This window comes from Gorilla gorilla, chromosome 13 (assembly GCF_029281585.2).
Source record: "Gorilla gorilla gorilla isolate KB3781 chromosome 13, NHGRI_mGorGor1-v2.1_pri, whole genome shotgun sequence".
Classification (NCBI taxonomy): domain Eukaryota; kingdom Metazoa; phylum Chordata; class Mammalia; order Primates; family Hominidae; genus Gorilla; species Gorilla gorilla.
In genome coordinates, this window is record NC_073237.2 from 48,921,745 (window position 1) to 48,934,046 (window position 12,302).

Genomic DNA, 12,302 nt, shown 5'->3' on the forward strand with positions numbered 1-12,302 from the left:
ACAAACTCATTGTAGAAAACTCTTGCAGGAGCCAGCTTTTGCAACCAAAAGAAATCAGTCCTGGAAAGGATTTTTAAACAGATGAGGTGTATTCAAAGATAATTTCACTTTTACTGATCTTACAAGAAAAGCACACTAGTGGGCTTAAGCACAAGCCTTATTTTTATTTATTTATTTATTTATTTATTTTTTTGAGACAGAGTCTCACTCTGTCGCCCAGGCTGGAGTGCAGTGGCACGATCTCAGCTCACTGAAAGTTCTGCCTCCTGGGTTCACGCCATACTCCTGCCTCAGCCTTCCGAGTAACTGGGACTACAGGCACCCACCACCACGCCCTGCTAATTTTTTGTATTTTTTTTAGTAGAGTCGGGGTTTTACCCTATTAGCCAGGATGGTCTTGATCTCCTGACCTCGTGATCTGCCCACCTCGGCCTCCCGAAGTGCTGGGATAACAGGCATGAGCCACTGCACCTGGCCTCCCCTAGCCTTTTTGTGTTTGCTTTTTTTTTGTTTTTGTTTTTGTTTTTGAGACAAGGTCTCACTTTGTCACCCAGGCTGGAGTGCAGTGGCATGCAAGGCCTCCTGCCTTGGCCTCCCAAAGTGCTGGGATTACAGGCACGAGCCACTGCACCCAGCCGTTTTTTGCTTTAGAACTACCTGGTGATTTCTTTATCACAAATATCATTTCTTGACACCAAACGACACTTATGAAACATTGCAAAATATTACCTCACCATCTGACAACATAGGGGTAACTCCATAGGGGTATTATCACCAAAAACAAGGTTGCTCCCTTGCACCTAGTGTTAAATTGATGGGGCAAAAACTAACTGCTACTAGCATATTGGACACAGATATGTTATCTTGACCAACCGATGCCTGCTTTCAGGATAGGCCCTGATATCACCTAAGGCTCATTTTCATCAACAAATTCCATTCCCCACCCCCTAAACATCTTTAAATAATTTAATTCAATAAGGAGGAAATCTGGGCCTTGATTTGAGTTCAAAACCTAAAAACTGAAGGGGAATTTTTGACTGCTTTCTTCTACACAAAGGCTCTTCATGTTATGCTTTCTAAGAGGCCTGAAAAGTTAAGACTAATCCTACATGCTATGGTTCAGAAGATAGTAAAGGAGTTCCCTGTCTAAGGCCAGGGCCTTACCTAGGAATTTTATAAAATGGGACAGACAATGCTTCCAAATAGACAGGAATTAGACATAATATGGGTTTCTTAAAGGAGAACATGTGCTGCCCTGTCTCAAAGACCAAGAAGATTTCAGAGTGGAGTTCAAGAAGACAGAGTATATAGATCTCAGACAAGTTGCTCTATGCCTTCAACAAAAATGCTTCCTTTTTCTTTTCACTTTTTTTCTTGGTTTTACCTTTCTGACCCTCTTCTCAATGCTAGAGGAAAGCTTTTATTGCCCTTAGGAATGACCAAGCATAGCCTATTTGCAGTGTAGGTTTGGGGCTACAGGGATTTTTTTTTTTTTTTTTTTTTTTTTTGAGACAGAGTCTTGCTCTGTCGCCCAGGCTGGAGTGCAATGGCACTTTCTCGGCTCACTGCAACCTCCACCTCCTGGGTTCAAGCGATTCTCCTGCCTCAGCCTCCTGAGTAGCTGGGATTAATACAAAAAATTAGCCAGGCGTGGTGGCATACACTTGTAGTCCCAGCTACTTGGGAGGCTGAGGCAGGAGAATCGCTTGAACCTGGGAGGCAGAGGTTGCAGTAAGCCAAGATCTGTGCCGACTGCCCTCCAGCCTGGGTGACAGAGTGAGACTCCATCTCAAAAAAAAAGAGACGTTCTTCACCGAGAGTCGTCGGGGTTTCCTGCTTCAACAGTGCTTGGATGGAACCCAGCCCTCGTCCCCTACCCCGGCCAGCCGCCCATAGCCAGCCCTCCGTCACCTCTTCACCGCGCCCTGGGACTGCCCCAAGGCCCCCGCCGCCGCTCCAGCGCCGCGCAGCAGCCGCCGCCGCTGCCTCTCCTTAGTCACTGCCATGACGACCGCGTCCACCTGGCAGGTGCGCCAGAACTACCACCAGGACTCAGAGGCCGCCATCAACCGCCAGATCAACCTGGAGCTCTACACCTCCTATGCTTACCTGTCCATGTCTTACTACTTTGACCTCGATGATGTGGCTTTGAAGAACTTTGCCAAATACTTTCTTCACCAATCTCAAGAGGAGAGGGAACATGCTGAGAAACTGTTGAAGCTGCAGAACCAACGAGGTGGCCGAATCCTTCTTCAGGATATCAAGAAACCAGACTGTGATGACTGGGAGAGTGGGCTGAATGCGATGGAGTGTGCACTACATTTGGAAAAAAATGTGAATCAGTCACCACTGGAACTGCACAAACTGGCCACTGACAAAAATGACCCCCATTTGTGTGACTTCATTGAGACACATTGCCTGAATGAGCAGGTGAAGCCATCAAAGAATTGGGTGACCACGTGACCAACTTGTGCAAGATGGGAGCACCCGAATCTGGCTTGGCAGAATATCTCTTTGACAAGCACACCCTGGGAGACAGTGATAATGAAAGCTAAGCCTCAGGCTAATTTCCCCATAGCCGTGGGGTGACTTCCCTGGTCACCAAGGCAGTGCATGCATGTTGGGTTTTCCTTTACCTTTTCTATAAGTTGTATCAAAACATCCACTTAAGTTCTTTGATTTATACCATTCCTTCAAATAAAGAAATTTGGTACCCCCCCACCAAAAAAAAAAAAAGAATTCTGGCCAGGTGCAGTGGCTCGTGCTTGTAATCCCAGCACTTTGGGAGACCGAGGTGGGAGGATCACTTGAGCTCAGGAGTTTGAGACCAGCCTGGTCAATATAGTGAGACCCTATCTTTACACAAAAAGAAAAAAAAAGAACTCAACAACACCATCATCTAGAATGATCTAATTGACATTTATCAAATATTCCATCCAACAAAAAGCAGAACATACAATCTTTTAAAGCACCCAAGTAACATCTACAAGATAGACCATATCCTGGGCCAGAAAAGCCCTCAGAAAACTGAAAAATATTGAAATCACACAGAGTGTATTTGTTGTCCCTATTTACAGATAACATGACTGTTTATGTAGAAGATCCCAACAGATCTACAAAAAATAGAGAAAGGAAAAGAAAAAGAAAAAAAGCCTTCTAAACTTAATTGGTCAGTTCAACAAGGTCTGAGACACAAGCTAAACTATAAGAAATCAACCGTATTTCTATATCTAGCAATGAACACTGAAATTAAAACAGTCACTCCAAAAAATAAAATACTTAGTTGTAAATCTAACAAAACGTGTGGGACTTGTAGGCTGAACACCACAAAATGCCAATCAAAGAAATGAAAGAACTAAATTAACAGATATACTGTGTTCGAGGGTTAGAAAACTCAACCTAGTAAAGACCTAAATTTTCCTCAAATTTATATATAAATATATGATATATTTTTCTATATCATATATAATTATATATAATTAAATATATATTTCTGTTTATATATTCTATATAATATGTAATATCGAAATGTATATATAATTGAATTTATAATATATTTATAAATTAAATTCCTATCAAAATCCCAGCAGGCTAGGTGCGGTGTATACTTGTAGTTCCAGCTATTCAGGAGGCTGAGGCAAGAGGACTGCTTGAGCCCAGGACTTCCAGGCTATAGCGCACTATGCTGAGTGATCAGGTGTCCACACTGAGTCCAAGGTCAATATGGTGACTTCCCAGGAGTGGGGGACCACCAGGTTGCCAAAAGAGTGGTGAATTGAACAAAGTTGGAAATGGAGCAGGTCAAAACTCCCATGCTAATCAGTAGTGGGCCCTTGCTTGTGAGTACCCAAAGCACTCCAGCCTGGGCAACATAGTGAGACCTCCTCTCTTACAAAAGAAAAAAATCCCAGCAAAACTTTTACAGATACAAACAAGCTTATTCTAAAGTTTTTGACAAAGGTGAAAAAGCAATTCAAGAAAACAAGAGTAGCCTTTTCAACAAAGGTGCTAGAGCATTCAGATATCCATAGACAAAAAAACGAACCTCCACTTAAACCTTACAAAAATTAACTCAAAGTAGATCACAGGGTTAAATATTAGACATTAAACGCTGAAGTTTTAAAGAGAAAACAAAAGAAAAATCTTTGGGATCTAGGGCTTAATGAAGAGTTCTCAGACATGAAAACAAAAGGATAATCCATCAAAGAAAAAAACCTGATAAGTTGGACTTCATCAAAATGTAAAACTTTTAGTCTGTGAAAGACCTATAGGGAAGACAAAAAGACTAGTTACACATATGGAGAAAATACTTGCAAATCACGTGTGTGACAAAGAACTCTTATCTAGAATATATAAGGAATGCTTGAAACTGGGTCTCCTGCCACAGCAACATGAGTGGGAGCACCAGGAACCCAGGGTTGGAGCAGGATGCCACGGATTGCTTTAGCCCTTTTCCTGTTTAGAACAAAAAAGGGCAGCTCACTGCCAGTGCTCATTTAATTTTACAGAAACAGGCTCTTTGAGGCTGAAGCAAATCTGACTGACTTTTGATGTGAAAATAAAATATAAAAACCGTTCCTGAAGTTATTTCTAAACAGAACTAACATAAAAATAGTCTGAATCATCAGAATCGTCTATTTCGGAAAAACCGGATTTGTCAAATGAATCTTCGGGCAACAACTGTTTGAGAACGATGTTCACATCGCATGTAGGAATGCTGTGTTTTCTAGGATCTGGCATTTTCAGTGATTGGGAATCACTATATTTTGCAAATGGAAATAGCACTACTAAAAACAAAATGCTATGAACAGAGTGATGTCTTTTGTTTCCAAAGTCAGTATTCTAGAACCACGTGAAAATAGTAATAAAAGTGAGATATTTTGTGGCAAAGTTGTGGGTAAACGCTGCAGCCACAAGCCCCGCTGGAGAGTATTCTCAGGGCAAACGGGAAAGTGGGTAAGAAAATGGCACACAAACTGGACCTGGAAGAAATTGCCAGCTTGGATAAGGCCAAGCTGAAGGCCACAGACATGCAGAACACTCTGCCGACCAAAGAGACCACAGAGCAGGAGAAGTGGAGGGAGATTTCCTGAGAGCCTCGAGGATTCTCTATGACTGTCATCTGTGAGCCCCGACTTGAGATGTGGAGGAACAGCCACCTGCAAGGTGGACATGCCCCACAAGCTGCGCTGTGAACCTGGGCTCTCCAAACCATGCCACCGACCTGTGAGTCTCTGAGGGGACCCGCAATGGGACTGCCAAATTCTCCGGCTTGCCCCGGGATATTATAGAAAATTATGTGTGGCCGGGCGCGGTGGCTCACGCCTATAGTCCCAGCACTTTGGGAAGCTAAGGCAGGTGAATCACCTGAGGTCAGGAGTTTGAGACCAACCTATCATGGTGAAACCCCGTCTCTACGGAAAATACCAAAATTAGCCAGCTGTAATCCCAGCTACTCAGGAGGCTGAGGCAGGAGAATGGCTTGAACCCAGGAGGAAGAGGTTGCAGTGAGCCGAGATGGCGCCACTGAACTCTAGCCTGGGTGACAGAGGGAGACTCTGTCTAAATAAATAAATAAATGAATAAATAAATAAATAAATAAATAAATGTATGAAAATTATTTGTATGAATAATGAAAATAAAACACAACTTGTGGCAAAAACAAAAAAGAATGCTTGAAACTCAACAGTAAAAAAACACTCCAGTTAGGAAACCAGCAAAGGACATGAAGAGACATTTCATCAGAGGATGTACAGATGGCAAATAAGCACATGAAAAGATATTTAATATCACTAACCATTTGGGTAATGCAAATTAAGACCACGCTGTTAGAATAGTGTAAAGAAAAAATAATGACGATACCGAATTCTGGTGAAGACGAGGAAAAACTACATTTCTCATACATCGTTGGAGAGAATGTAAAATGGCTTAGCCACTCTAGAAAATAGTTTGGCAGTTTATTTTAAAAAACTAAGTGTGCAACTACCATACACCCCAGTAATGACACTTCTGGCCATTTAACCCAGAGAAATAAAAACTTATATCTACACAAAAACTATACATAAATGTTCATCGAAGCTTTGTTTGTAATAGGGGAAATCTGGAAACAACCACGATGTCCTTCAATAGGTGGATGGTTCCACAAATTGTATACATTCATACCATGGAATCCTACTCAGAAATAAAAAACAATGAACTATTGATACATAGAAAAACTTGGATGGGTTTTAAGAGCTTTAAGATGAGTGATGAGAGCCAATCTCAAAAGGCCACATACTGTATGATTTAATATATATAATATTCTCAAAATGATGAAATTATAGGGATGGAGAAATGATTAGTGATTGCCAAGGGTTAGGAATTGGGAGGAGGAGAAAATGACTCTAAAGTGGTAGCACGAGGGGTCTTCATGGTGGTGGAATAGTTCTGTATCTTGATTGTGGTGGCAGGAATCTCCAACGTGTCATAAGTGACAGATAATTATACATACATATCGTTCCAAGATCAATTTCCTGATTTTGTCATTATACTATAATTCAGATATAACCATTGGAGGATATGAGTGAAGGGTTCAAAGGATCTTTCTGTATTATTTTTGCATCTTTCTGTGAATCTATAATTATTTCAAAATAAAAAGTGAAAAAACACAGATCTATACACTGTACGTTCAAGAGAAAGTTTTTGTTTAAGGCAAGGAAAATCTGCTTTGTTTATAGATATTATGAAGGTATCGAGAAAAGGACCAGCAGTGAGAGAAATACAGTATTTGCAGTGTTTATTCAGCCTTTTTTCTAACACATGGCCCCTACAACGCTTCATTTTCTTCTCTTCATACACCCACAATGAAGTTTTTTTTCAGAATTCTATTTCCTTGAGTTTGTATTGTGAAAACAAAGGTATAGTAAATATATGATCCGCCGCAATATAGGGCATTGCCTTTCCCCCACTCCCCAAAATAGAAAGAATTAACCTTGGATGGTATGAGGGAAATTCTTTACTTTTCCATCGAGGTAGCAGGGACAAAGAAAGACAGGTACTACTTTGAGAAGAGCCTGATGGCAGATCTTCTCTGTGAGGAAAAGGTTATCTGCTAAGACTGAGGATGATTCAAGGTTAAGTGTGAACTTGAGTAGTATTGACATGACTTGAAAGAGTCATAATGGGTTATACAATGGAGAGGAAACAAAATTTAATGAAGGACCAGTTGAGTGATCTTAAGAGTTCAGTGGAAAAGTGGTAAGATACTTTATTGAGCTATATTAATCTTTCTGATTCTCTACATTTTTTTGGCTATCTGTAGGGCTACCAAGACATGCAAGGGATCATCCAATCAGGATGGTCTGAAGATGAGGAAGCTTTCATATGTACCCAGCGCAGCACATCAGCCTACTTCTTGTGAACTTCTAGAAGGAGGAAGGAAACCCTATAGTGAGACTGAATTTCCTGCTAGTCAATAGTATTAAAGTCAGAGTTATTTGTCGTAATAGATAAAATGTTTCTTATATAGCTGCTTTTGTGAAATATGATTCAAACTTGCCACATTAACATGAATTTTAACTTAAGGGACCTACATGATTTTGCTGCATTCTTTAGCAACACTGTGGCCTAGGAAAGAGAAAGCAGAAATGGCCCAGTTCTGCCTCTTCTATCTTTTGAATTGTATAAAAAGAGCGAGAAAGACTCCCACAGGAGCAAAACAAACGTAGCATTGAAAAGAAATATAGAACATTAAAGTGTTTCTCAGTCTGCCTTCAAACAAACAATTTTGTTTGTTTTGAAACAGGGTCTTGCTCAGTCACCCAGGCTGCGGTACAGTGGTGATCGTAGCTCACTGTAACCTCGAACTCAAGTGATGGTGGGCTCAAGTGATTGTCCCACTTCAGGCTCCTGAGTTGCTGAGACTACCGCACGTGCCACCGTGCCCTGCCAATTCTTTTTAGATGTTCTCACTACTCATCTCTAAGATTTGTCATTACAGCTGGTAAATAAATCTTCTTTGCACAGATGAAGTGGTATAAACTGGTTAAACTTGATTCTTAAAATGTAACTGTAAAGTTTCCCATGAATACTAAATATTTCCAGATACACTGATTAAAATCCAGGGTAAAAATTTAAGTGATTCTCTTAAATTGAATGTGTTATTCAATAACACACAGTTGGCCCTCCTTATCTGTGGGGGATTGTTCCAGAACCCCCGTGGATACCATAATCCATGGATACTCAAGTTCCTTAGTTAGCACTCACAGGGGGAGGTGGGATGGAGGGGGTGCGGTGAGGAGGTGCCAGATTCTGCATCCGCGGATTCTACCAATGCAGAATGCAGGTACTGTTTTTTCCATCAGGGTTGGGATTGGTCGAATCCACGAATGTAGAAACTGCTGATAGAGAGCCAACTGTATTTCAAGAACCTATCATCACGTAACTTTTTTTCTAGTTTATCTTTATCTTATAAAATGTTTATGCTAGGCAGTGGTGCGTGCCTGTAATCCTGGCTGACACGAGAGGATAATTTCAGCCCAGGAGTTTGAATCCAGCCTCGGAAACATAACAAGACCTTATCTCTAAAAAAAAAAAAAAAATGTTAAAAAATTTTACCTCCTAGTAAGAAAAAATTAAAATATCTACCAACTGCCAGACTGAGTAGTATTTACCATCTATGCCTTTCACTTTCATTAAATATTATACTTAGAAAAAATTTGATCATGACTCATCTGCTTAAGAGAAACATTTCCAGTATAATTTTCATAATGAATAATGTATTAAAATGTGTAATATATGTTGATTTGGTCAATTATATATGACTAATTTTAATGAAAAACAATCTGAGGAAAAAATCTATGTCTTATAATCACAAGAAAAAAGTGCACTTGATAATTTCAATTTATATACATATTACTGTTATAGAGAAGTATGATGGGTTCAATAAAGTACTTTCTTTTTTTTTTGACACAGAGTTTTGTTCTGTCGCCCAGGCTGGAGTGCAATGGCGTGATCTTGGCTGTCTGCAACCTCTGCCCCCCAGGTTCAAGTGATTTTCTTGCCTCAGCCTCCCGAGTAGCTGGGATTACAGACACGTGCCACCATGCCCGGCTAATTTTTGTATTTTTAGTAGAGACGGGGTTTCTCCATGTTGGCTAGGCTAATCTCAAACTCCTGACCTCAGGTGATCTGCCCATCTTGGCCTCCCAAAGTGCTGGGATTATAGGCGTGAGCCACAACACCTGGCCCTAAAGTACTTTCAAATACAAAATGTACTGGATTACAACAAAATTCTACAGGACAAGTAGAATGGAAATTAGAGTTCAAGGAGAATAAGCAAATATGGAAAATTTTTAAATGCTAATAAACTTTTATTAAAGAACAAGAATTCTTTATTCCTTAAAATAAAGATGTATTTATTCACGTTTTTCTGAAAATGAATAATAGTGGCTATGAAATCACTGTGGGTATTTATACTACACTTCATGTAACATTTTTATTTTAAAGTATCTCTAATGTGCTAGAAACCGCATCTTTTGGAATGATTAAAATGTTGAAAAAATGTTATATTTCAACTTAAAATGTTTGGCGGGGGAACTATAGCAGCAAAAAAATGTGAAGACTGTTGTCATAGGCATCATGTGAGGCTGGAAAGTGGGATATGCTCAGTGAAGTGGGATGCAAAAATGACTAAAGTCAAGTTAACTGAGAAAAAGAGGTTCAATGGATAGAACAGTGCTGGAGAGTTGCCTGGATTACGATCACAGCAGAAAGCTCCAAGTTTAAAATCTTGGAGATAAAAGAGTTTCTCAGTCAAATAAAATATGCAGGCCTATGCTCAAGAGGTATTGATTTTTTGAAATTATAAATATATGTTCCTTGGAGCAAGGAATGTGTTTAAAACACTACAGATAAAAAATGGAAATTTAAAAAACCCATCATATGATTATAAATTATTAATACAAAACTCTTTAAGTAAAAAATTGTATACCACCTAAATGTGCAACATTTGAAGACTATTTAGCTAAACTATAGTATAGCCAGTAATTCAGTCACTAAAAACAATATTTATAAATAAGCGGGAAGAAACAAATCTTTTATATAGAGGAATTCCAAAGTATATATAGAGAGAGATATTCCCCTGTCTAGGAGGTGAAGCTTCATTTCTGGGTGCTCCTGACCCCCCCTGGGAGTAGGCTAGACTTAGCGACTGTTTCCAAAGACTAAGTAGGGAAAGAGAAAAAGAGTAACTTTATAGTGGAGAAACCTAACAGACATCACCAAAATCGTGATGAAGGTTCACATTACGCGTGGTGTCATGTTCATATCATATAGCTGATACGACGTGACCAGAAAGACACTTTACTTTTGGGGTATTCTTTCCGAAATCCCACATCACCAGTGTAACCATGAGGAAAACATCAGACCAATGCAGATTAGGGGACATTCTACAGTGTATCTGGCCAGAACTCCTCAAGACTGTCACGGTCAGGAGAATCGCTTGAATCTGGGAGGTGGAGGTTACAGTGAGCCAAGATCACGCCACTGCACTCCAGCCTGGGTGACAGAATGAGACTGTCTCAAAAAAACAAAAACAAAAACAAGAACAAACAAAAAAAAGACTGCCAAGATCATGAAAAACAATGGAAGACTTAGAAACTGCCATAGACCGGAAAAGACCGGGAGGACATGACAACTCAGAATAATGTGGTATCCTGGACAGGATACTATAACAGAAGGAGGACACTAATGGGAAAGTTGGTGAAATACAAATACACTCAGTAGTTTAGGTAACAGTGTTGTAGATATGTTAATTTCTTAATTTTGACACCCTTGCAATGCTAATATAGGATGTTAACAAGAGTGAAAACTTAGCAAAAGGTATAAAATAATCCTCTGTACTATCTTGGTAACTTGTCTATAAAATAAATTTATTCAAAAAGGAAAAGTTTATTTCAAAACAATATTTACAAACTATGTTTAAAAATCTATACAAAAATCCAGGTGTGGTGGCTCATGCCTGTAATCCCAACACTTTGGGAGGTTAAGAGAGGAGGATTGCCTGAGCCCAGCTTTCAAAACCAGCCTGCGCAACACAGAGACCTCCTCTCTACAAAAAATAAAAAAATTAGCCAGGCATGGTGGTGTACACATGTAGTCCCAGCTACTCCGGCTGGGAGGATGGCTTGAGCCCAGGAGGGTGAGGCTTCAGTGAGGTGTGATTGTGCCACTGCACTGCAACCTGGGCGACATAGCGAGACCCTGCCTGAAAAAAAAAAAAAATCTATACAAATGAAGACTGGAAGATAATTGACAAACATTTTAACAGGGTAATTTGTGGGTATGGAAATTTAAAAAATTCATTGCTACTACTTTGTATTTTCGAAATGTTTTGTAATCTGTACATAAACACTGTTTTCTCCAAGCCGCCTTAGGTTTCCATATTATTCTAGGTTGATGTCTTAACAAATATTTTCTTCACTGAAGGACACATATAAAACATACTTAAGCAGAAATCTTCTACTAACCACTGTGGAGGAGCTAATAAGTTATGAGCTATAATACAAAAAATAAAATAACAATGAGATACCTAACACACATCTAACAGAATGGCCAAGATCCAAAACACAACACCAAATGCTGATGAGGATGTGGAGCAACAGGAACTCTCACTCATTGCTGGTGGGAATATAAAATGGTACAACCACTTTGGAAAACAGTTTGGCAATTTCTTAAAAGTGAAACATATTCTTACCATATGAATCAGCAATTACAGAACTTGGTATTTACACAAATAAGTTGAAAACTTATGTTCACACAAAACATGCACATAGTCATTTATAGCAGTTTTATTCATAATTGCCAAAACTTGGAAGCAACCAAGTTTCCTTCAGTAGGTGAATATTCGAACAAACAAAATATGTCCAGACAATGGAATATGTTTCAGAACTAAAAAGAAATTACCTACCAAGCCATGGAGGAAACTGAAATGCAGATTACGAAGTGAAAGAAGCCTCTGAAAAGGTTACATATTGTATGATTTGGAAAAGGGGAAAGTATGAAGACAGTAAAAAGATAAGTGGTTGCCATGACTTGGGGAATGGACGGATGAATAGGCAGGGCAGAAAGGATTTTGAGGGCAGTGAAACTACTCTGTATGATGTTACAGTGGCGGATACATGTCATTATAAATTCGTCCAAACCCATAGAATGCACGAAGCAATAGTGAACCCTAATGTAAACTATGGACATTGGGTAATATGTCAATGTAGTTTCATCAATCATAAAAAATGTAATACTTTAGTGGGGGATGTTGATAATGA

The 12,302-nt window shown here is 39.5% G+C and overlaps 1 protein-coding gene and 1 pseudogene across 1 annotated transcript; both read left to right on the forward strand.

The window, feature by feature from the left end:
- The first annotated feature begins 1,947 nt into the window (after window positions 1–1,947).
- LOC101150860 (ferritin heavy chain-like) lies at window positions 1,948–2,716 on the forward strand (annotated as a pseudogene).
- A 2,248-nt stretch (window positions 2,717–4,964) lies between these two features.
- LOC109028221 (thymosin beta-11) lies at window positions 4,965–5,093 on the forward strand. Its single transcript, XM_019033162.2, has one exon. The coding sequence runs from the start codon at window positions 4,965–4,967 to the stop codon at window positions 5,091–5,093; it is 129 nt and encodes a 42-aa protein (XP_018888707.2).
- The last annotated feature ends 7,209 nt before the right edge of the window (window positions 5,094–12,302 follow it).

What these genes read in the sequence shown, in the direction of transcription:
- LOC109028221 (XM_019033162.2), top strand. Translation starts at nt 4,965, where the DNA reads ATGGCACACAAACTGGACCTGGAAGAAATTGCCAGCTTGGATAAGGCC.